The sequence below is a fragment of the Lissotriton helveticus genome, chromosome 3_1 (genome assembly GCF_964261635.1).
Source record: "Lissotriton helveticus chromosome 3_1, aLisHel1.1, whole genome shotgun sequence".
Lineage (NCBI taxonomy): Eukaryota > Metazoa > Chordata > Amphibia > Caudata > Salamandridae > Lissotriton > Lissotriton helveticus.
Genome location: NC_136061.1, coordinates 70,260,369 through 70,286,884, shown reverse-complemented (window position 1 = coordinate 70,286,884; position 26,516 = coordinate 70,260,369). Strand labels below are relative to the sequence as shown.

The following is a 26,516-nucleotide window of genomic DNA, read 5'->3' as shown; positions in this document are numbered from 1 at the left end:
ATTTCTGCGGTCGGAAACATCCAGATTATTAAACTAAAAACTGTTTTTTCCTGAACGTTGAGACCTGAGCAACATGGCTGATGACCAGTGGAGCTGCTTGACAGCTAATGAGGAGTCTGGCCCTGGTTTTCCCCCTTGACCGTCACCTACCCAGCTGGACATTGGGCATTGTTCCTTCTCGTCTCGCCGCTATTACTCCTTCCTCCCGTTGGTTGTTTACTGTACCTACTACGCTATTGTAACTGATGTAATTTGTAACTCAATCTTCCTCTGCTATACCGCTCTGATACCTACGGGTCTAGCCAGCGCTTTATAATGTTATGTTATGTTATATGAAATTTATAACGCGCACAATTACTCTTGAGTATCCTTGCGCGATATGGTCTCAAACATATGACTAGAGAAAGAATTAATAGGCTTGCTTGAAAAGGTGAGTTTTGAGAAGCTTCTTAACGCACCGGAAATCCTGAGTGTGACACAACACAGCAGGGAGGGTATTCCAAAGAATTTCTACTTTGACTGAAAGAGACTGGCCGCTTATCCTAGAGCGACGAAAGTGGGGGATGGCCATCAGTCGGTGAGAAGCAGATCTTAAAGATCGTCGCGGTGTATAGAAGGCCACCCTTTTCCTGATATAGGAGGGACCTGAATCGTGTAAAGCTCTATGCGCTAAAATAAGAGCTTTGAACTGCACTCGCTGGACCACGGGCAGCCAGTGAAGATCACGCAATTGTGATCTAATACTTGATCTCTTAGAGATGCTGATTAGAAGTCTGGCCGCCGTGTTCTGGATTAATTGCAGTTTATTAATCAGATATCCAGGGATGCCAAGGAAGAGCACATTGGCTTAATCCAGGCGGGATAGGATAAGCGCCCGAGCCACCATTTCCTTGGCCGGCTGAGGGAGCAAAGGGAAAAATCTACTTAAGGATTTAAGAGTTCCAAAGCACACGCCCGTAAGTCTCTTCATGTGATCCGAGAACCTGAGATCTTCCCCAAACCAGATACCCAGGTTCTTAGCCAGGCCACACTCAGAGAGTGGGCGGGGGAAATCAGAGGGCCACAAGGTTTCTGTGAAGAAAGGGGGAAATTGACCGTAAAGTATGATTTCTGATTTCCCCTCATCGCACTTGAGTTTGGCCTGTGCAGGCCATGTAAACACGGCGGCTAGGCATCTTAGTGCCATATCCGTGCATAGATCAGGGCCATTTCAGGTAAACAAAAGCTGGGTGTCGTCGGCGTAAGCCATGATTTTGGCACCCAGCTCTTCGGCCAGGGAGATCAGTGGAGTCAAATAGATGTTAAAAAGCAATGGACTCAGGGTCGAGCCCTGAGGAACTCCAGTCAAGATCTCCCTGGCATAGGATGAGAAGGGAGGCAATAATCCTTTTGATGTACCTTATAATGCAACGTTCCCCTGGTTATGCGCTCTGATACCTCCGGGTCTACCTAGCGCCATATAACCTTCACATATCAAATAAACTAAAAATTGGCTTTTCCTGAACGCTGAGACCTGAGCAACATGGCTGATGACCAGTGGAGCTGCTTGACAGCTAATGAGGAGTCTGGCCCTGGTTTTCCCCCTTGACCGTCACCTACCCAGCCGGACACTGGGCATTGTTCCTCCTTGTCTCCCCGCTATTACTCCTTCCTCCCCTCCCTCCTTCGAATTACTGTAACATTGTTTTTGTGCACTGTTCATTGCTATGCTTTTGTATCTGATGTAACTTGTAACGCAACAATCCTAAATGTAAAGTGCTCTGATACCCTCTTGGGTCAAGTTCGCGCTATATATATCTTTATAAATAAATAAATAAAATAAAAAACAAAAATGCATTGTACATGTGGTCCATTGTTCGCAAATAAAGATTATTGTAGGACTGAAAATATATAGCCAGGGTGATTAAACAAAAAACTTCAGAACACTCAGGTGTGCGCCTTCAAAATACATTAGCAGAAGGTAGTGACTCTGGAAGCGGTTCAGCCTGTATTATATCAATATCTAGGACCATAGGAACGTGTGCGATGAGCAAGAGGAACAGCTTGGGATGTTGACCGCTCTCCCTGGACCTGGGCATCCAGCCATGATCCTGTGCATCAAGGCCAAGCCTTGGGATACACAAGAAAAGCACCTTGCTGGTTCCCTCTTTCTACCCATGAGGGGGGCCAGGGGGGGCCTTAGGCAAGTGCAAGCTGTGCACCTGCACAGGGCCACCAAACCCCAGGAGCCACCACACCAATATATATCCTTAATATAATAATCCTCTGAGGATGGATACATGTTTGCGGGCGGCCCCTGGCAGGGATTTGGTGGCCTCCGGCTCTGTTCCACTTCCAAACACCCTGACCCCACCCCCTCCCCTCTTTACTGGCCTCCGCGCTCCGCCCTGCCCGGACCCCCTACCTACGCTCCCTGCCCAGGGCCGCCATGAGCGTAGAGCCGCCCCTGGGGGGGCTGTAATATTGTGAGTAGCATAGCAAGGATGCCATGGGGCCTTGTGCAAGCAAGGACGATGCCCATTTGACTGCTGCTCGGGTAGTAATTTACAACATTTATCAGAGATCATTGGGCCACTCAGGGCTCTTGGCCCCGGTGTCACCACTTCTGTTCCACCAATGGTAGCTTTGCTTATTGTTCACAAGTCCCAGCTTCTCAAGTAATCTGCACCACAGCGGTGAGCAAAATGAATGGAACTCGCTCATTGGCCCCCACCTCTCTATAAAAGCACCCACCAGAAACCCTCACCCCTCAGGCCAGTGGTACTGTCTACAAGCAGCAGCTGCTGGGGTCTGTGTCACACCTGGCAAGAGTCTGGGGGTACAAACACAACATGCATCCTGTTTATGATAAAGGGTCCACCTGACTTTATGTGCTTTATTCTGGCTGATCATCAGGCTATAGCACCCAGAATAAGGCTGCAGTGGCCTGTCAGGTTGTGCTCCAGCGGCGGAGCAGGCCCAAGCACACAAACTGGCCTAATCCATCTTAAAATGAAAACCAGTCTGCTATCTGGCTTCCATTACAGGCCCATGGCAATGGCAGGTTGCCCTCTTTGACTAGCCAACCCTGGTGTGACCCCTGAAAGGAAAGAAAACACCACAAATATATCAAATCTGAGAGGCAATGCTACCAGTGCATGGAGGATATTAGAAGGGGCGTAGCTTAAGGTTTTTTGGGTGTGTTACACCCCCAATAAATGCATTTTTTGATAAATAGTTGGGTACAGGTGCTTTCAATTGGGTTTGGTGAAGTGTCTGTCGGATTTCACCAGTAACTGTTTACATACACACAGAAAAAAACGCACACGCTCTCTCGCTCTCTGTTTTGAAAGTCCTCAATAATATTAGTTATTTAACAAAATGTTGTGTCTTCTCTCATAGTGCCCATATTAATCCACATTCCTCTCCTTTTCCTTTGCCCCATAGGCCCCTTTCATGTACTTTGCTAGTCCTATGATGTATTTAACCCGTTCGCTGCTGCCGTCGGCCGTTGGGCGTGGCGCGAGCTACCTCCCTGGTGCTGCGCACGTCCAACGGCCGACGCCGACGCACCCGTTTCTTCGAACGTTCAGCACTGGCGCTGAACGTTCAAAGCAGCCAACGGGTTAAACATTATACGCCCGCCCGATTGTCAGAAAATCTGAAGCTCCCATCCCCCAATCTCAGTGGCCAAGCTACGCCCCTGGATATTGGTTAGTGTTTTTTCCATCAAGACAGACACCCCTCCCCTTTAGGTGGTCTATCTTTGTAAATTGCAAAAGGGTCCACATGTATGTCATATCACCACAGCATGCTGGGTCAGCCATATGTTTTTTTCTCCCTCAAAGGGGCTCTTCCTATAAAGGTGGAAATTACTTATGATACAAAAGTCAGCTGGATGGGTGGGCATATTTCAATTTAGTGGCCAGCCACTGCTGGGAAGCAGGGATGCTGCTTCCACCGTCCAGACTTACTGCAGCTTGCCAAACTATAAGTGATACATTTAATGATTTCTCATGGCTCCATTTTTTATTGTTATGTCATTGTATCCTAGTTTGAATTTTTTATGGCATCAATGGTTAGACATATATATTTTTTTTAGAGATACCTTTTTTATTTTTATTTACATATATACATTTACATTGCAGTGCATTGGCAGGAAGAATGTCTTCTTTTGTACATCACTGAGGAATGTCTTTGCAACCACCCATTACAAATATAGATACATTCTAAGTAATGGTCCATTATTTTTTGGGCAATTTCAAATCATAGTCCATGAGTGAAAGAAAATACCACAGTTACATAGATATCTTTGGAAAGTAGGGGCCCTGAAACCAGGCACTGTACAACATTTGAATCGATATTCAGTGTGATGGTTAACTGATATGCGGCATCGAGTGTTTGTCGACTCTAATATATTACAGTGGTCACACTGACATGTCTCATCAAGCTGTGTTCATAACCTCCAGCGTATTAGACCCCATTTTGCAGCTACATTGTGGTGCTGGTGAGTCCAGAGGTGGACATGTTGGATGAACGGCGACCATACCTAGACAAGAATGTCTTGCTGACCATGCCGCGGTTTGCCAAAATCCTGAGTAAGCTGTTCCTAAACTTCTGGCCAATGAAGGCATAGAGAATGGGGTTGATACAACTGTGCATGAAGCCAAACATCTCCGTCACAGATATGGCAGTCTCAACCTGAGACCTCCTCTCGCATGTCTCGTTAATTATGCTGCTCCGCATAAGGGAGTCAATGAAGAAAGTGATGTTGTAGGGCAGCCAACAGAAGAGAAAGGCCAAGACCACCGCGAAGATGACCTTCATGGCTCTGATTTTCTGGTTGCTCTTGGTCTGGCAAAGCGTTTTAATAGTAGAACCATAGCAGAAGAGCATGACGAGCAGGGGGAGGAAGAACCCAAAGATATGGCGGCTGATCCGTAGTATGATCCTCCATCGGTCAGTGTCATCAGAGCCCAGATTCTCGTAACAGACAAAGCCATTCCTTGGAGTTTTAAAATCTGAGCGGAAGATGAGAAGTGGCACAGACAACAAGAAGGAGACTATCCAGATCCCCAGGCAGATAAATTTTACCAGGTGCCTCTTCTGCATGGCTGCTTCAGTGGCACGAACAATGGCAAGATATCGATCGATACTGATGCACGCCAGAAGAAGGATCCCACTGTAGAAGTTGACCTCTTGCAGCCCAGAGATAGCCTTGCACATGGCGGTCCCAAACACCCACTCTGTTGCTCTATAGACCGCCCAGAAAGGCAGAGTGATGGCAAACAACAGATCTGCAATGGCCAAGTGCAAGAGGTAAACATCCGTGGACGACCGCTTCTGGCGGTTATAGCCGATCACAAAGACCACAAGGGAGTTTCCCACCAGGCTGAGGAAGAACACCATCCAATAAACAACGACCAACAAATTCCTGCTTAGGTGCCAGGGATCACTGCAGGGAGCCGTGTCTGAGCTTGGGATGATCGTGTTGTAGTCACTTGCATTAAACAAGTCCTCGAAATCCGAAGCATCGAAGATCAGCGACATTTTCGGGATCTGGTGTTGGCTTTCTGAAAAAATACAAAGGACACAAAGTGAGCCACCAGTTTTAAGCAGTTGTCTCATTGAAAAATGTTTGTTACCATTTGACACATCTATGCGACAAGACCATACATAAACTACAGCAAAGTTTTGCTGTAGAGGCATTTTCTACAATCTGCTGTCCTCAGCTCCCTTCCCTTCATAGCCCTAGTATGATGGCTGATGCCTGATTGTGAAGCCTGATTTCTAGACAGTGTTTATGTTTTCCCAGTTTACAGATTGCCTGCTGTGGTTGATGAGGATAAGGAGGCATAATTAACCAGAGCAGGAGGTGGAAGAGAAAGTATTTGACGTCTAAATGGGTAAAAAGACTGTGAGAGAAATATATTCAGCCTGTATCTAGAATGATGCTCCTTGAAGCCTTGTGCTTGAGGATAAATGCCATCCAATGACTCATGTTCTGACATGATTCAGTTTGCATTGTGTAGAGCTTCATCTAGCTGAAAAGAAGGAGCACTGTGTTGACGTACATGGACTTAAATGTCCAAAGTTCAGATGCTAGTATGGTCATTCAACCTTTCACCACAATGAGTGTCATTTGGTAATAGTAATATCTGTAACTAGTGGAAATCCCACTTGACCTATTACCCAGTACTTTCAATTATATTCCACAGGTTGCATGTCAGAATTAATTTCAAGAAGATTTTCAAAAGAAATCTCAAACTTTGTAAGTCTCATAAACCTAGGGGCCTATTTCTCAAAAAGCTGTGTCACCCTTGCGCCACGTAATGGGCACAAGAGAGACGCAACTCTTAAGTGACAATTATCAAGCCACGCAAAGTCATCTGAGCGGCTTGCTAAATCTAGAGTAATGCAACACAGCACAAATCACTGCATTGAATTACTCTGCCCTTGAAAGCGTTCCGTGGTCGTTGTGTGGGGGTTTCCATGCATCTATCCATGGATTTCGGCGCAGTCCAAAATTTACCATTACTGGTAGACCTGGGAATGCATCCCCATGGGAGGCGTAAAAGGAGAGACATCTTTGGTCTTGGACCAGGTTCAATGGACTCGATAATTCCCGCCTCGGTGCCTACTCTAACTAGGGATCACACTCGGCAACTCTGGGCATTAGCTTGCCTCATCTCCACAACGGCCCCCCACATACGCCGGGGATGCCTGGTTTCACCTTGGAGATACCCAGTAGGGACCATCTCACAGGGAAAGCCAGGACGGGTTCCACAGCGGTCTACAGCGCAGAGATACTCCTTCGGGAGTCGATTCTAGCGCTTTAGAAACCCACAATCAATCAATCAATCTTTATTTCTCCTTGGTTATTTCCTCATTCTCCCCCACACATAGAAAGGGGACAATGCCTCAGTGGATTGTCTTTGAGCAGGAAGGTGTCCCTTCTTGCACAAAAACAGCCCTGCTTAAAATGCGGGCACTCTTGCATCATAGTGCAAGGGTGCCTGCATTGGCGCTAGGCAGCACATTGTGTGCCTGCGCTGGGAAAATACAGGAATGCGCCATATAATGCTAATATAGGTCATTCCTTTCCCTTCCCTATCACGCAGAACAGCAAGTGGCTTGCTACGCTGCATGATGTTTTAAATAAATCCCTTAATGAAGTTTGAAAACGCATAAATAAGAACAAATATTAGTAGGTTTACATTAGACAAAAAAATATGTAAATCCCAATTTCGTTCTTTTGGCAAATTTTTATGCAAAATTAGCAGCTTTTTGAAAAGCAAATCTTGCAAACTTCACACAAAACTGTGTGCAGAATTTTACACTCCATACACACAGGGGGAAATGCATCAACCCTTTGCAGCAGGTTTGTATCACAAAAGTGTCGCAAACCAAACACAAAATGTTGGTTTGTGATTTAGGGGCACATGCATCATTTTAGGATTTTGCACTTCCTAAATTGCGAAAATTAAGGAATCGCAATTTAGGAATTGCAAAATCCTATGCATCAAGAAATCCTAAAAGTTTTTAGGATTTCTTAATTTTCGGAAATTGCGATTCCTTAATTGCGAATCGCAATTAAGGAATGGCATTACATTGATTCCTATGGGCCTATAGGCCCATAGGAATCAATGCCTTTTTGCGAAATTTTTTTTTGCGAATGCAATTTTGATGATGCATTGCAAGGGTGCTGAGGGGCGTTCAAAGGACCCCCCCCTGCACCCTTAAAATGTTTGTTTTAGTGCAAGTTTCACACACACATGTCCAAAGGACATGTGTGTGTGTAACATGACACTTTCCAAAATGCATTTTTTTGCTTTTTTTTGGAATTTCGCAAATTAACACGAGGGTCAACCTCGTGTTAATTTGCACTTCCTATTTCAAAATTTGCATATTTTTTTTAATTGATGCATTGCATTTAAGGAATCGCACAAATGGGATTCCTTAAATGCATTCGCATTTTTAGGAAATGCAAAAAAAAAACGAATTTTGGAAAATTGTTTCATGCATCCCAAAAACGTATTTAGGAAGCGCAAACGGACAAATTTACCGATTCGCACCGTTTGCACTTCCTAAATAGGTTGATGCATGTGCCCCTATCTGCCCTAAATCCTGATTTGGAAAGATGCCTGAAGTAAAGCAAAGTAGTTTTATGTGCTACTTTGCCTGAAGGGGGCATTCCATGGGTGGAACATAGAAGTTTACATTCAACAGCCCCTGGGTTTTGGCATAAATTCCTATCTACTAACATAGGTAGATGGGAATTTGCACCAAAATGTTACGCCTCCTCGAGTCAGGCATCACATGAATAAACATATTATTTTCCCATACTTTTCATGCTGTGCATATGTGCTGCATTAAAAAGTGTGAAAAGTATTAATGTATAGTTTTTTATCTTGAAGGCTCCCTTTCCATTATAAAACCTTTGCTTGGCAGAACACACACACCCTTGCACCATGGTGTAATTGTTTGTGTGCTGACACATTGCAGAAAGGAATCCCACTCCAAAATCAATCTATCTGAGCTCCTGGCCATGACTATGAATGACTTGAGGCCACGAGATGGACTAGAGTCACTTACAAGGGTTAGTAAGGCAGACCCTGCCATGTTTGAAAGAGGTGCTCCTCCCAAGATGACACAGAGGATGAGAAGTAACCAGCGCCCCGGGTTCAAGGACCGGAGCTGCATTGTCTGCAGGGGTTTGCTATTGCAGCATCTTCTGGCGGATGCTATGGTGGCTGCCAGCTGAGTGCTCAGTTTGGGGTGGGATGACGCCTGAGGGAGTGTGTCCTCAGGTCATCACAGTGACACTGATCTAGGTCTATTGAGGGTTATCAATGCCTTCTATGCCACCTCAAGCTTGCCACCTCTTTTCTACAGACAGGAACTAAAGGCCATCTCTTGAAGATGCTGCTATTGGTCCACACTGATTTACCTCCTAGTGCTACTAGCCACACTCCTCTTGGTGGGCTCCACTCTACCCACATTCTGTACTAATGCACCCAAATGTGAACTATGCCTCCGAGGGCCTCTCCCGCTCTGGTGCTCTTCAGAGCTCTGCTGCTTCTAAACTAGGGCGGTACAAAAGGGGGTGGTGATGGACGGAGCATCTGAACCAATCAAACACTCACACCCAGTCAAAGGATCTGGGTTTGACCCATCACCGTTCTTTAGCCCACTCTGCCACCCCAGTTCAGACATGGCTATATGCAAATCAGTCTGACCCTGTGCCTCATGGGAACAGTCCAGCCGAACTGGCTTGGCAGTTCGGGCTGGACTGTTCCCACGAGGCACAGGGTCAGACTGATTTGCATTTAGCCATGTCTGAACAGGGGTGGCTGAGTGAACTAAAGAATGGTGATGGATTAAACCCATATCAGTTGACTGGGGGTGAGTGTTTGATTTGTTCAAACGCTCTGTCCATCATCCCCTTTTGTATCGCTTCTAAACTAGGGGGCAGATCTACGAGGAAGTGCCGCAGCGTGGCAAGACAAGCCCTTTGGCTGGACCACACTGCGGCACTTCCGAAGCACAGGGATGCAACATATTTACAAGAATATGTCGCATCTCTGTGCTTCCCCCTGTGCTGGCGCACAAACTGCAGCCATACGCTGGTGCAGGCACCCTTGCACCATGGTGCAAGAATGCCTGCATCATGGGGAGACTGTTTTTGTGCAGGAAAGGGTACCTTCCTGCACAAAGACAATCCCTACAGGCATTTTCCTCTTCCAATGCGTGTTGTAGAATGCAGCACACATTGAAAGAGAAAAAAACTAGGTGAACTGAAAACATTTCTCCTTGTTGCACCTCACTACGCCACCTCTAGGGTGGCGTAGCATTCAGACGCATCTCCAGATTTGCGATTTCTCATAAATCTGAAAATGTGTCTTCTTACATGGGTGCTGTGTGGGAACACCCACAGCAACACCCATGGAACGCCCCTTCAACAGCAAAGTGCTGCATGTAAAGGGGCCGTATTTACAAGGACAGGAAAAGTCACGAAAAGTGTGCTTTTCCAGTCCTTGTAAATATGGAGGAGCCCCCTGTGCCGTGACGTACTAAAGTAAAGTCCACATGTGTAAAGCGCACAATCACCCGTAAGGGTCTCTAGGCGCTGGGGGCCGTCGGGAAGATTAAGCGAGCTATTGCCCAGAGTCACATGGTGCTGGGCTAACCTGCCGCCGGAGCCGGGGATCGAACCGTGGTCCCCAGATTCCAGCGTCAGTCGCCCTGACCGCGGCGCCACACCTCTCCCTGGTGGAGCAGGGGGCTTGTAAATCTGTCCCTCGATGTGGGATGTGGTCTATAAGCACACATACATACATACATTCTTGCTTTCATACAGTGATTCCAAATGGTCTTCTCAGGTCACGCAGGGATCTCAAATGTATCACTCTCAAATGTAATGAAAATTGAAAACGGTGGCAGATCTTCAAGAGTTCAAGCCTCATCTCATTAGAGTGTCTTAGTTTCAAAGCCAAGGAGTGGTGCAAACTCTGAGTTTTTCATTTAGGAAAAAAACAACCACAGGAATTACATCACACTGTTTTTGGTGGCAGCCCATACCTTATGCTTGGAATAAGTTGGACTGTGAGGACATTGTGTACGCTTCTCCCCTCATCCACCCACCAGCGCCTTCAATGACTCAGACAAACACGGAAAACCTTTCGACACCGTGAACTGACTGTGCCATGTGCCCAAGGTGGAGAAGTTCCAGCTCACAGAGGCCTTCCGTGAAGCTGTTGGTCAATTCTCCATTTCCCCTTTGCCCGGTAACCGCAAAGTGGCAAACAAAGTGCCGCGTCCCACGATATGCTCATCCAAGCACATTTAAAAAGTGAAGCATACAGAAGGGCTAAATATCATTTTTGGAAAACAGCAAAGTCCAAGAAAGCAGATCACAGAATTGTTTATATGAAGTGTGACCCGTCAGTCCAGGAAGACTGGATACACTCAGATTTTCATACACGCTTGGTATTTAAAAGAATGCCCTTACAATTCATTGTATATGTGAATCGGGCCGGTTGCAACCAGAAAAATGCCTTGTGCATCCGGCCCAGAGAGTGGTATGATGTGATACTGAATTGTAATACACTTCCTATACCCTCTCTGGGCTAGATGCACAAGGCATTTTTCTGGTTGTAACCGGCCAGATTCAAGATTCTGAATTTTGTGGAAATTTACCAGTGATCAGGAAAACGCTTTAATTTAAATTATAAAGTGTGACACTGCAGCACATATGTTCCCAGTTTGACAGAGCCATTGCTTAATTTGAGCCTGTGGTTTCCGATGCTGGGCACTGGCACTTAATTATCAACACTGATTCTCGAATCGGAATGGTTGCAACCAGAAAAATGCTTTGTGCATCTGGTCCACAGAGTGGTATTATGTGATACTGAATTGTAATATACTTCATATACCCTCATAAATCACACCTTTCTTTTCTTATACTTGGAGTCGTACACATCCTAACCGTATTGGGACTAATTGGCTAATTGAGAGCTACTAAAATCCAGGGGGTCAGGCCACCCCTATCACTACCAACCACCTACACCCCCCCCTGGGCTTTAAGAGTGCAGGGCCCCGGCAGGGTTGGAAAAAATGTCTTCTCCCCTGTAAATCCTCTTCATATTCACTGACAGCAGGCCCGGTTCCAGGAATTTTTATTTGGGTGGGCCAAGGGTGAATTTGGGTGGGCCACTGCGAGCTCGATTTTTCGCATATATGTCTGGGCAGGTCTGCTTCAGGGCCCTCCTTTATCTCTTCTTAGTCTTACAAGGCCCAGTAAAACGCGCTCTTTCCCAAACCTCTTTCTAAATGTTATCACTCTCAAAAAGTGTTTTTTCCATGTAATGTCCCTTTGATGGGAAGAGGAGGTTTCTGAGGTGGGAGTATCAGGCAAGTGACACTTCGCCAGCTCTCTCTGTGTGAGCCTTCAGGGAGAATCCCTCTTCATTACTACCTCCACCTGACCACGGACTTTGCAACGCTCTCCCTTACAGGCTTGATTGTCCACTATTCCTTTCGAGTGCACCTTATCGCACAGCTGACCTTGGGCCCCAGCCCCATATCAGGCACCATCGACTCCACGTTTATCTCCCGGTAAAAACACTAGGAAAATCACCTTCAAACTTAAAACATTGAATATAGCAGTAAATATAATTAGCACACACTTTAAAGTATGTTCCGCAGAAGCCCTTATGGCCCGACTGCTAATTAAATAAACAAAACCAGAAAGACCGGCTTCAGCGCTGATGCAAAAGTCTTTTTTGGCGCTGCGCCAATAACCTCTTTCTCCGTAAATACCTTTACTCCCACCTTCCAACAGTGCACCTCATATCCCAAAGCCCCCCTCTATTGACCTCCTCCTCGGATTCCCTCAAAGCCACACGCCACAAGTGCCCCTCATCTCCCCATAGCCCCTCCCCCTATTGACCTCCTCGGATTCCCTCACTGTCACCCTCCACCAGTGCCCCTCATTGCTCCATAGCCCCTCCCACTACCTCCTCCTCGGATTCCCTCACTGCCACCCTCCAACAGTGCCCCTTATCTTTACATAGCCCCTCTCTCATATGCAATTCATTTGTCTCATAGCGCTACTCATATCAGTGTAGTGTGTGTCAGTACTTTACACAACGCACACATTATACAGATACAATGAATCATACAAGTATGTAAATCAGTCTATAGGGTATGTCACATAAGCCAATGAGGATTACAAGGTGTAGGAATCACGTGTTATCCATACTGGTGGGCGGGATATTTTAAGAGGGTTTGGTCTGGGGAAACACAACCTTAGGATTTAAAGAGTATCCCATGGGGGTCAGCTTTACTGATAAAAATGTATATCTGCCCAAACATACTCATTTTAAGAACATTAGAATAATGAAAGACTGAGGAAGTTCTAACTATATCACAAAACCAAAAAAGCGAAGTTCTAACTATACCATTCATGTTTTGTATGCAGCTCTTAGATGACAGTTCATTAGTTACTGTCCTATGTTAGGATTGTAACTTCTGAACTGCAAGTAACACAAGGATCTCTGTGACAAAGGCAGTAACCCACTGAGCTATCCAGGGCTTTAAGTGGGCCGGGTCTCACTGGGTCTTAGCACCAGCAGTTTTTTTAAAGGGGCCTCGTAGCTGGTCTCTATCGGGCTCTGTTTTGTGCGCTGGTCACAGGTAGTCTGTTTTTTTCCGAACTGCTTCACTGCAGTTCAGAAAAAAGTGCCAGGGCACAAAACAGAGCCCGATAGAGACCCGTTTCGCGACAGCAGGCACATCGGTGTACCCTGCTCACACTACTCACAAGTGGAATGTTACGGCATGACGTCATGCCAGGTGAGCGCAGTAGGGGAAGGGAAATCCTTTAAAGAGAGTCATTTTCTCTCTGGATTTCCCTTCTCTTTTTGAAACTCAGGAGCAGCAACATTGTCCTGGTGTCACCAGGGCTTAAACTGGAAGCTTTTTCAATATTATATACAAGCCAAACTTGCTGCTTATTTATCTTATGCAACTGACAACCATTGACAAAGCCAATAGTCCTGACTTGTAGGTATGATGTTACTTGTTGTATCAAATACCTGGATGCAATGACAGAAACAGCAAAATAGAAGTCGGGCCTCACACTGCTAAACAGACTTTTAACGTACTGTTTTTAAGCCGCACCCTCAATTACATTGGCCACGTCCCTTTGAGAGACCCCCCAGTTTTTTCATCCCACTAAAAGCGTTATCTGGGTATTTTGTATTGTCTTATTGTTGTCCTGCATCAGCCATGATAATGATAAAAACTGATGAAGCACTTACGAAGTATGTGTCCTCCTGGGCATGTGCAAATTTTAAAAAGGAAAATATATAGTAACACATTCTCTTACCTACTACTCCATTAGTCAAACTGTGTCACAGCCTGATGTGATAAGGAGCTGCAGGGGTCGGGAAAGGTAATTAGGAATAAAGAAACTTCTGTTCTCCTGTGCTGCACAGAAAAATAAATATCAACGCAGCAGGACAGTAATTAAAGGTTACCAAAGGTTACCCTTGTCAAAGAAAGGATTTGACGCCTTTCGCCATGCAGAGATGAACGGTTGAAAAAATAAACAAAGCCTCATTAACATATACATGGTCTTGTAAAGACCTGTGAAGTAATCGGGGGCGGGTGCGATCAACTTTAAAACTGTCTGCGTGTGCGAACGGGCTGACACACGCGACGGGGGAGGGTTGAAGCACTTAGATGGCATATGCCTGCCTTCAAGCCCTCACTGCGAGGGCCAAAGATCCTGTTTGGGTGGGCCAGGCCCACCCGGCCCACCCTCTAGAACCGGGCCTGACTGACAGAGGTGGGGAATGATCAAAGGAAGAAAAGAGTGATCCCTGGCTGCTGTATTTGATGACAATATTTATGACTGCAATGGGGGTCGGAGTGAGGGGTCCCAGCGGGGGGTGGGAGGGGCTGTCACACTGTTCCCAGGATACACCCTGCCTCTACTCTCTCCCAGTTCACCAGTGCACCAAGAGAGACACTTGGATATAAAAGATATCATGCTCTAAACAAAGATAAACAATTTCTATTTAAAAGTTATTAAAATATGCTAGAGAATATCTAGAGACTAGACGTTACTGAACCATACGGTGCACCTAGTTTAAGGTCAAAGCAGGAAAGGAAAACAACATGTGCAGAACACCCATTAGATGTAAGGTATTTTAGATGAGTGTGAATGACTGCACTAGTAACGACAATGCAAAGCACAGAACACAACATGAGTCATGTTAAGACACTTTGAACTGGGCATGGATTACTAGCCCCTCACTAGCACCCATGTTTTTGGCTTTAGAAGAATAAAAGTTGTGGTAGGCTGCAGGGATTCAAGGAGTACTGTCATTTAAAGGGCTGACTTAATGTGTATTATTTTGTGCTGGACAGGTGTGTGTCGGGGATCAAACTCCACATTTGCCTTTTTAAATGGTGGTTTTCCAACTGACACGCTGGGAGAGGGAGAAGGGTAGTGAGAGCGACCGGGACATTTTGATTGCCAAAGAACACACCATTATAAGAAAAGAAAAGCCAGCCACTGAACTCTGACCTTCTAGGGCCACATGTATGAAGCTTACTGTTTGCAATTGCCAAATAGTGAATTTGTGCGATTTGCAATTTGGTGATCGCAAACACTAATGCACAATAGTCTGTTTTACACTTTCTGCAATTCCCAGTGGGTCACAAATGGACCTACCTCATGAATATTAATGAGGTAGGTCTCAGTTTGCGACCCATTGGGAATCGCAAAAATCACAGGGATGGTGGGCTGCTGGGGGGTCAACAGACCACCATGTCTGGGGATTGCTTTTAAACAAGGAAATCTTTTTTTTTTTTTAAACTTAGCCTGTTTTCCTTAAAGAAAAATGGGATGCCTCTAAAAAGAAAAAAAATTAAACGTTTAAATTTAAGTTTTTTAAGAGTAGGCAGTGGTCCTTGAGAAAAAATATATTTTTCCATTATCTTAGGACCCCTTGCAATTTGCGAACGGCTTACCACAAACTTTGAGTTGGTGGTAAAGTGGAAATATTTTGTAACAGAATGTTTGGTCGTAAAACATTCGTGCATACCAATGCGAATCGGTATTTGGAAGGGACACCCTAAACACTCCCATTTCAAACACCAATTTGCAAACCCAAATTGCGAATTAGTAATAGGTTACAAAATCGCAATTTAGGGCTTTGTACTTTAGAAAACGCCTTTTGCGTTCGTGAAGAATCGACCCGTTTGCAACCACAAAAAGGCTTTGTGCAAGTGGCCCTGTGTGTCACGGAAATGTTTTTCACAAGCCCACATCAGTCCTCCCTCAAATATAAACATTGTCAGGAGCTTTGCAAGACTGTATTCTGACACGCTTTATTACTCTGAGAAAGAATCACTGTTAGTTTTTATTGTGGTCACACGAGTCATCAATCAGAGATGCCCTCTTCTTCATTTCTTGCTTTGTGACTCAAAATGAAATTAGAACTTCCCGAAAGTTGCCCAAAGAGCTCACCAGACTGCAATCCTTTCACTTTTTAGAGCACTCTTTCACCACAGCACATAAAATAAAGGCTGAAAACATTACAAGAGATTAAAACACGGCACAGTGTTCAGGAAGACTTCAGGAGCAGCAGGGTAAGGGGTAGTATGACTATTGTAGACAAAATGCATTTTTGCAGCTGTAAAAAACAGGGAAAATTAAAAAAAAAATAAAGAAAATGCCACTCTCCTTAAAATGTGAATTATGAATGATGTTCAATACTATATACATGGGAAAAGCTGATTTTGTGTCTTCCAAACTCATGAGGTCTGTTTTTTAAAGGCTTAGCAACCCTCATCAACTTCACAAAATGTGTAAAGATAAAAAGGGGCAAACATATCAACAAAAAAATATGTTGGTAAAACAGCAAAATGAGTAGAAAGTTTTTGGGTTCACACCTTTGCCGCCAGTCACATTTTGACACAGCACATTCATTTGAAAAGCGTGTAAGATGTGCGCTTACCTGCGCTCGAAAAAGTAGTAAAGTGTGGACTCCTAAACTGAGAAAAATCCTAACTTTAAGACGCTCGGTATTCACAGAATGCATTTAGGAGTCCTAAAGTTAGGACTCCTAACGTCTGTGAATACCAAAATGAGTAAGTGCCTTCTGTGAATACCAAAATGAGTAAGTGCCTTCTGTGAATACCAAAATGGTAGTAAGTTTAGGATTTTGTCTTAAGTCAGTTCTGTGAATCAGGCCCTAGGTTCTTGGTTCTTCACTGATGTACTGAAATTTTCCATATTTAATAATATTTAGAATCAAACAGTTCGAACCACTGAATCAGAATGGTTATGGTCACTACAGTATTCTCACCATGCAACCTTGTATTATCATGACTTTGAGCAGGGGCAGCTCCTCTGTAATGGCAGGGAAGCGTTGCCCCACACGTCAGAGTCAGTCACAGAAAAATAAAATGATCATGAAACAATATCATGTTATTTTCTGTCACTGGCTCTTACATCAATGCAGGGTGGGGCCGGGCCATGACAGGTATGTGGGGGGCACTTAGAAGTGTGTATGTAGGTTAGGCTGGCCGTCCTAGGCTGGCCAAACATCCATACACATTTCTATTTCTCCAACCCAGCTGTGTTCACAGCTGGGTTGAGAAAAAGCCACAGGCTACACAGCAGTGCCTCAGCGGCAGACCAATTACTCTCCCAGGATTGGCTGAGCAGCCTCTGTCTTCTCAGAGACTGCTGGGAGAGCTCCGCGGCAGCATTCAGCGCCTGAGGCTGCGCAAAAGGTATGTTTTTAAGACTATTGTTTTCTCTTCTCTGTAACCCCTCCAAACCACCCTCCCCTCCACCTCACCCCTCCACCCAACCCCCTGCCTGTCTCCCCACCCCACTTTCCACCACTGATGTTGAACAATTTTTAATGGCAAACAATTAGAGTCTTTCATAAAATTAAAGTTGTCTGATTACTGTCATATCAAAAGGAATACCTACTGTGTCAATTTATCTATCAGACGTTTGTAAAGATCCTGTTTATTAAGGTGACAAGCGGCTAAGCCACATTTAATTCAAAATGTTTGGAGGGGCCAGTTCCAAAATCCCCAAGATGAACAATGGGTCCTAGAATGAAGTAATGAATCTACTATTCCAGGCTTTAAAAAAACTATTGTTCAGGAGCTTTATAAATTATTTTTCTTGCTGATGAATCACTTCAAAAGTAAAATCATTGCTCCCGAAGTCTTACTCGTCACCCCTGCTTACTCTTTTCACCATTGTACCTCTTCCCAAATCCCTCGAGGTGATCCATGTTATTCTGGGACAAATCTCCTATTCTTAGACCGTTGTTATTCCGAGACCATATTCTTATTGTTAGACCAGTGTTATTCTGAGACCATATTCTTATTCTTAGACCAGTGTTATTCTGAGACCATACTATTGCTCTTAGACCATTGCTACAGTTAGACCACACTCTTACTCTTAAACCAGAGCTATTCTGAGACCATACTCTCTTATCCGTAGATAAGAGTTATTCTGAGGGCATACTCTCACTCTTAAACCAGTGTTATTCTGAGACTATACTCTTATTCTTGGACCAGTGTAATTCTAAGACCATACTCTTATTCTTGGACCATTGTAATTCTAAGACCATACTCTTATTCTTGGACCAGTGTTATTCTGAAACCATACTCTTATTCTTGGACCATTGTAATTCTAAGACCATACTCTTATTCTTGGACCAGTGTAATTCTAAGACCATACTCTTATTCTTATACCAGTGTAATTCTAAGACCATACTCTTATTCTTGGACCATTGTAATTCTAAGACCATACTCTTATTCTTGGACCAGCGTAATTCTAAGACCATACTCTTATTCTTGGACCATTGTAATTCTAAGACCATACTCTTATTCTTGGACCAGCGTAATTCTAAGACCATACTCTTATTCTTGGACCAGCGTAATTCTAAGAGCATACTCTTATTCTTGGACCATTGTAATTCTAAGACCATACTCTTATTCTTGGACCAGCGTAATTCTAAGACCATACTCTTATTCTTGGACCATTGTAATTCTAAGACCATACTCTTATTCTTGGACCAGCGTAATTCTAAAACCATACTCTTATTCTTGGACCATTGTAATTCTAAGACCATACTCTTATTCTTGGACCAGCGTAATTCTAAGACCATACTCTTATTCTTGGACCATTGTAATTCTAAGACCATACTCTTATTCTTGGACCAGCGTAATTCTAAGACCATACTCTTATTCTTATACCAGTGTAACTCTAAGACCATACTCTTATTCTTGGACCATTGTAATTCTAAGACCATACTCTTATTCTTGGACCAGCGTAATTCTAAGACCATACTCTTATTCTTGGACCAGTGTTATTCTGAAACCATACTCTTATTCTTGGACCATTGTAATTCTAAGACCATACTCTTATTCTTGGACCATTGTAATTCTAAGACCATACTCTTATTCTTGGACCAGTGTAATTCTAAGACCATACTCTTATTCTTATACCAGTGTAATTCTAAGACCATACTCTTATTCTTGGACCAGTGTTATTCTGAAACCATACTCTTATTCTTGGACCAGTGTTATTCTGAAACCATACTCTTATTCTTATACCAGTGTAATTCTAAGACCATATTCTTATTCTTGGACCAGTGTTATTCTGAGACTATGCTCTTACTCTTAGACCAGTATAATTCTAAAACCATACTCCTATTCTTTGACAGGTTTTAATCTGATACCATGCTCTTACTCTTAGACCGGTGTTACTGTTAGTACATTCTCTTATTCTTAGACAAGTGTTATTCTAAGACCATACTCTTATTCTTGGACCAGTGTTATTCTGAAACCATACTCTTATTATTGGACCAGTGTAATTCTAAGACCATACTCTTATTCTTGGACCAGTGGAATTCTAAGACCATATTCTTATTCTTGGACCAGTGTTATTCTGAGACTATGCTCTTACTCTTAGACCAGTATAATTCTAAAACCATACTCTTATTCTTTGACAGGTTTTAATCTGATACCATGCTCTTACTCTTAGACCGGTGTTACTGTTAGTACATTCTCTTATTCTTAGACAAATGTTATTCTAAGACCATACTCTTATTCTTTGACCAGTGCTATTCTGAGACCATACTCTTATTCTTAGACAAATGTTATTCTGATAACATGTTCTTACTCTTAGACCAGTGTTATTGTTAGAACATACTCTTATTCTTAGACAAATGTTATTCTGAGACCATACTCTTACTCTTAGACCAGTACTATTCTGAGACCATACTCTTATTTTAAGAAAGGTGTTATTCTGACACCATGTTCTTACTCTTAGACCAGTACTATTCTTAGACCATACTCTTGGTTCATTCAGAAAGGGCCTCCACACTCACGGAAGAGACCCAGCAGTCGTGGGAGTGTCTCCGCTCTCGGGGAGGAATCTCCGCAAGGAGAATTCCCGTAGAGGAAATTCCGTCTCGAGTGTGGAGACTCCCCCTTCGGAGTGTCCACCACGAGTGCGGAGATCCTTTGTGAATCAGGTCCTTACTCTTACACCAGTGATATTATGAGACCAGTTTGAGCTCTGACTGCGCATGTCTCTGGTAGATCAATACAAAGGCTTAGAAGAAAGTGAATGAATAGGTGATACCTCTGGTATGTGTGGAATGTGGATGCATATTTGCTGCGTAGTTGATGAACGTCACACTTGCCATGTTTGTAATTTGTAATTTTGCCTGGACAGATCATGGTGGATTACAGCTTGCAAATTAGCGAATACATCATTGGGCCACCCGAAGGCTGCCAGTGGCATGTGGGAGTGTTCGCCTCCCCTTGAAAGGGATGTCAAGATTGCCCCTACTGCCTTAATATGAATTCTGCAGGACAAAAAAATACCAAAACAAGACTCAAGCCCTGTTCTGAAGCAATCCAGCTGTTGAAAGCCAGGATGCAGGATTCACTCTGGTGAGCTGCCAGGAGCAGCACCAGATTAAAATATCACTTGCGGTCTCCGGTACAGTCTGAAATGTGCTGATGCCTGCCGAATCTAGTTTCATTTCCTGGTGATGTAAACACAGATGTCTTTCCCAGCACCCTTTAACATTAATAGGAAGAGAAAAATATACTAGGACTGGAGAGGTGGTGTATATGATGAAATTTAAACAAATGCCAGAGGGTTGCCAAACATAATTTGATGTAACATTGAAAAATAAATAATGAAATAAAAGGAATACAAAAATGTTAAGATAAAAGCAAACAACAAAATGAGTCAAGGATGTTCGAAAGACAAAGAAAGAACAATGAAGGACTAAACAAAATGAAAGAGTGCCAAGTCTCTCAATGAATTTCCGCTCCTGGACGGCCAATTTAAAGAAGCCAGTTTAGAGGACCTTGCAGGCGGGCATTAGAGGCGGTACCTGGCCGAGCTGATTGTGAAGTGACCCCCACAATCATGGGGTGCCTGAGGAAAAGATGCGATCAGACAATCTAGCATTTACAAGAGAGACTGAGCTAGATCACATAAGCGCACTTACACTTTAAACTAGGGTGCAAGAGCGGTTGTAGCGGGGTTCTTCCATCTTAAAAGGTGTGCTCGGATGTCCCTGTGTCTCACTTTCCAGCACAGGGTGCCGGGGTTCATGGTGCAGGTGATATCGGGTGAGATTATGCTTGCAGGGTATTTCTTGATTTATCTGAGGGCTTGCTGTTAAGGCTGCAGAAATGACAGCATGCAGCGGCTCGGGTGCTTATGCACTGGGGGGGGGAGGCGGGCAGGGTTGAATTGGGATTAAAAATCGGCCCGGGCGCGCATAAAAAAATCGGCCCACATATGCATAATGCCTTCCCTCAAATCACTGCTTCAACGTAAATTTACATAAAGGGGTAGGGGGTTAAAAAAATATATGCACGCATCAGTTTACATTAGTGAAACACACCTGAAAACAAGAGAGGCCACTTCTGCTCAGGCCCCCTGCCCCGCTCGGAATGCAAACATTAATGGGCCGGCCCAGCGAGAGAAAAGGGGTGACACCTCTACCTGTTGCTTCTATATACGGGAGATAATGAGCGCCCATCTCATCCAGAAACGCCACTTAGACACCCACTGGGCCGCCTGAGGTAGAGCCGAACAACCGAGACACCCCCCAAATCGGCCCCCTCAGGTGGAACTCGGCCCCTAGGGCATTGCCGGAATGCCCCGTTACCAAACCGACGCTGGGGAAAGGGGGGGGAGTAAGGGCCACGTATCCCCAGCACAGGCGATCCGCCAATGGCTCCCTGTCAAAAGACTGAATGGCAGATTTACAAGCCCTTTGCGCGTCACTTTTCCCATGTTAAAAGTGACGCAAAAGTGACGCAAAAGTGGCGCAAGAGGCTTGTAAATATGCCCCTGATTCTTTTCAGATCCCTCACTATTTCACCAGGCTTTATAAAGATCCCATATTTATGAGTGACGTGTTCAGGTGGTTACACAGATCCTGGAACTCTCAAATTCGTTTCTTTGTGGAGTCTGTACTTTAAAAAACGTAAGTCGAGGTGGCCAGACCGTCCCAGTGCCGCCCTTGAAGGCTTGGAATGGGCTGTCTCTTGCCTAAGGTCAAAAAGATCACCGTAATTTATCTAAACTGCTCAAGGACTAGGAAGTGAAGCACTTCAGAGCGCCAAGAAGGATACTGTAGGTGCTGCACAAATGCCTTATCGTACCACTGCTGCTGTGTGCTACCTTGCAGTGTCGGTGCGGTGTATTGCACTGTTATCTATTGAGTGGCCTCTTGCGCGGAGGCGCTGGAACTATTTAAACCCAGTAAAGAGTCAGCGGTGAGCTTTGTGCCACTGCCCCTTGTCCATGCCACCCCAAGCAGACGGGTGCCCAGCGCCTGCCCGAGAGAGGGCAGAGAGGAAGGACGCATTCACCACCACCGAGGCAGCTTACCACAACTGAACAGGTGACCGGGGCAGCCCGCAAACAGGACAGACCACAGTCTGTGAACTCAAACCCTGGTCAACCTCAAAACGTGCCCGCCCACGAGTCCCTTGGTAAGACGTTTGAAAAAACACCCGACATTCTCTGCAGTGAGCTGAACATTGCAATGAGCAGCTGCAAAACACCTCGCTCCTGACAAAACGCGATTTCACAAAAGCAATTTTAAAAGAAAAACAAGTCCATACTTAAAGTCCACTTTGGTAAAAGGAAAGAAATCTGGATTTTGATGAAGTACAGCTCAAAAAAGGCATCTCTTGGTTTTGGTGAAATGAATAAAAAGCACAGTTTTAAACGTAACTTTCTAGCGAATAATAGATGGGAAGCCTGGAATTTTTTCAGTGCTTAATTTGAGCCGGTGGGAGCCACCGGCACTCATTTTTTAGGACTGTCATTTATTTTTCCTCATCCAACATTTCCCGAGGGCGATTCAGTGGGGCGATTTGGGTGCTGTCTCAGCGGCCCAGTGGGTGTCTGAGTGGCCTTTCTCGAGGCAGATGGGCGCTCATTACCTCCGTTCAGCACCAGGCAGAGGTATCACTCCCTTTTGTCTCGCTGGGTTGGCCCATTAATGTGTGCACATACTGAGCGGGGGCAGGGGGCCTGAGCAGAAATGGCCTCACTTGTTTCCAGGTGTGTTTCACCTGTGTAAACTAACGAGTGCATTTTTTTACCTCGCCTCCCCCTCCTAAAGTTTTTTTATAAGCAGTGATTCGAGGAAAGGCATTTTGCAAATGTGGGCCGATTTTTTTTTTTTGCGTGACTGGGCAGATTTTCAATCCCAATCCAACCCTGGGGCAGGGAGTGTCAGGAAGACAGTCAACGAGGCCTGAGGTGGATTCCATAGGATGCAGCCTTGGTATTATGTGCACCGGTGCCTGCTGCGGGCTTCTGATCTAAGCTATGGGCACCGGCACTTCACCTTCTACAAATTAAGCACTGTACTGCATATAACTGAAATGTTCATTACGGATGTGCTACGGTCCAGTGACGCCATTATGGACTTCTGATGATATTCACGACTGCTTGACCTCCTTCCTCATGGCTTATCGTGGTATCACACCGGACAACAGCATAACCGAGTCATAGGTCACGTCACTTCTGCATTTTTATCTGTGCATTTTCTATAATTGTCCCCAACGGGCTCCAGAGACATGATAAAGGAAGTACCCCCTGAATGTCGAACCCAAAATATCGGTAGGGCAGAAATAGAGGAGAAAAAATCGAAAAAAGATATCGACCGGTAAGTGTAGATGTTCTATGCAGAAGTCCACGCACGTGTATATATACGTATTTGGTACGTACATATGTCGTCAAGGCACGCATAGGTAGATTGAGACATAGTAAATCTAAACATCCTTAGATGCATTTACCCTTCGATATTGGTGTCGGGACGGGTGTTCAACAGCACAGTTAGGCAAATCACAAACGCAACTGTTTGCAACTTGCACGTTTGCAGAGGTTCCAGATGGCATAATATGAACTTGACACGTCATGCATTTTTTTTTATATGGAGGAGTGCAGAGTCATATCATATGAGGAGATCGATTAATTACGTGCTTTGGGTATCAAATATAAAGATTCAATTACGTTTCTTTAAATTAAATGATGTGGTTTCCTTCATTTGCGTATTGTGGAGAACACTTAAAGACAAACATTAAAAAACAACTGGAAGACAATCCGAGAAGCTTTTGCAGCGCTAAATAGCAAGAACAATATTAAGAATGAACCTTAATAAGGGAGGTTACTTTTATAATTTGCTCAGACTGGCTGAGTTAGTCCAGTTTTACAGTTTTACTTTGATAGTCGCACCTTTAGTGGTACTAGAGAGGGGCCCATGCTTTATGCACTTACTGCTCTATGACGCGCCACGGAAAGACCACTCGGTCTAATATGAATGTCTCCTGCCCAGCCCCACCGGCCTATGAGGACATGATCTCACCTGTGCCTATTACCAGGTGCCTCCTTCAAGCAATAAATGTGCACCAGGCAGTGTTCAAGGCAAGGTAGAGATGTGTGAAGGAAAGAAGCGAGAGAGAAAGGGGAGAGCGAGGGAGAGAGGCGAGAAACAGAAGATGGTGAGATGAAAGAAGGAGTGAAAAAAATGAGGAGGAAATCAGAGGGCACAGAAGAGAGAGGAAAGGAGAGCAACCGAGAGACACGGAAAAAGTGGAGGGGGAGAGACAGAGTAAGAGAAGACAGTGAGAAGAAACTGCCAAATGGATAAAGAAAGTGAAATGAAAGAGAAAGAGCTAGGAATTGTGTGAGGGAGGAAAGGAAAGGAGAAAAGCAGAAAGAGAAGAAAGAGAGAGAGAAAGCTGAAAGAGAAGGGGAGGGAGAAAGAGAGAAGAACAGAGAGTAACACAGGAGGAATAGCATTAGCAAGTTACGTGCAATACAAAAGTTAAGAGTAGTGCAGGGCGTGAAGCGCACTCCCTCCTTTGAGACTGACCGTTCAAGCCGTGCCCTCACCTGGCGTCGCTGCCATCCGTCTCCCGCGCCCCCCTCGTGCCGTCTGAGGTCCGCGGCCTCCTCTTACAGCGCAAAGGATGAGCGGCTGGAAAGAGGAACTCCCGTTGCACAACCTCCAGTTCAAAGGCGCCCGGTTTAGGGAAGCGGAGGCCTCCGTGGGACCTCTGTGCGCAGCGCACGAGCCAGCTCAGAAACAAACAAGAGATTAAACAGAAGTTTCAGCATCTGTGGGCCCCTGCAGCCCAGAAACTGACCTTGAGGCGAAGAAATCTGAGCAGATGGCCCCCACTTCATTAGGCATACGTCACAGGTGGTCCCCAAATCATGATGAAAGAGGGCGGGGCTTCCATCCACCCTGCCTGTTACTCTGGTCGCCAAGCAAATTTGCTCATTGCAATGTCAAATATTCATAGAATTTTTTGATGGAGGGGATTAAGATACCGCCCTCAAAGATGCCGCACTTTAGTCCTCTTTATACCAGGCCGGAGTCCTGATATCTGGTCAGGATTTTAGAATGATTGATAAACCTGCACATAATATCCCCTGATATTTGTAATGTTATCGGACATTCTCCCTAATGGTTTGATCTGCGTGCCGCGCGGGGTGGCGAATAAAAGGCTATCTGCCGCGTCTGCCAGGAAGCCTTTTCACAATATACGGCCTAAGAGTCTTCATTTCTGCGCCGCGTGCGGCGAGCACACAAACACCACATTGGCGACAAGGCAAGAACACAAACACCACATTGGCGACGAGGCCGGTGCTTGAGCCGTGCCATCGCCCGCATTGAGTGCCCGATTAACAAAGGTAAAGAGAGAAGAAAGTGTACCTTTATGACTTTTGGTATTCACAATGGGCATTTACGAGTAGTAAAGTTAGACTTTTGTCTCAGTTAAACTTAAGTTTTGGCCTCAGTTAAACTTAAGACCAGAACTTACAGTTCAACTGAGACTAAAGTCTAACATTACTACTCGTAAATACCCTTTGTGAATACCAGAAGTCCTAAAGTTAGACTTTCGTTTCTGGTTACCTATGTGAATCGGTGCCATTAACTCCTACCCGTCCAACACCGCAGCGGCTGCCCGTGGCTCGCTGAGTTGACGGGGCTCATGCCATTCTAATTCGTTCTGCCCACACAGCCCAGACATGCCAAGATCCTCAGCCGGCTGGGAGGCCCAAATCTTCAGCCCTGCCGTCAGCTCCATCTACCTGCCTGCCTCCAACAATGCACTGCTAGGGTGACCAACAGACATAGATGCAAGATCTGGACAAGACTGTGAACAATTACAGGACAAAGAGTCAACATTCCAGACAAAAAGTCAGGACAAAGGGTCAAAATTCAGGACAAAACCTCAGGACTTAAGGTCAGTTTTACGGACACATCCAAGGAGCGTCCATACCCCACTATTTTGTCAAAGCATTTATTTAGTATTTTCTAATTGCACTATATATTCACTATTGTCTTGATTGTCTCCAGGTATGCTACATTCAGTTGGCACATTATGTCCTTGATCAATATAAAATGAATGCCCTTGAGCACAGTGTT

At 44.8% G+C, this 26,516-nt stretch overlaps 1 protein-coding gene across 2 annotated transcripts; it reads right to left on the bottom strand.

Moving 5' to 3' along the window:
- Positions 1–4,079: 4,079 nt before the first annotated feature.
- On the bottom strand, positions 4,080–25,047 carry LOC144824412 (C-X-C chemokine receptor type 2-like). Of its 2 annotated transcripts, none has more exons than XM_078683523.1 (2): positions 24,954–25,036; positions 4,080–5,552 (listed from the first exon to the last, which is right to left on the bottom strand). In XM_078683523.1, exon 2 carries the CDS (start codon positions 5,527–5,529, stop codon positions 4,471–4,473), a length of 1,059 nt encoding a protein of 352 aa, XP_078539649.1. In that variant the 5' UTR covers positions 5,530–5,552; positions 24,954–25,036; the 3' UTR covers positions 4,080–4,470. The 2 variants fall into 2 exon arrangements, with proteins under 2 accessions (XP_078539649.1, XP_078539648.1); XM_078683522.1 differs by having other exon boundaries at positions 4,086–5,552; positions 24,974–25,047.
- Positions 25,048–26,516: the final 1,469 nt, after the last annotated feature.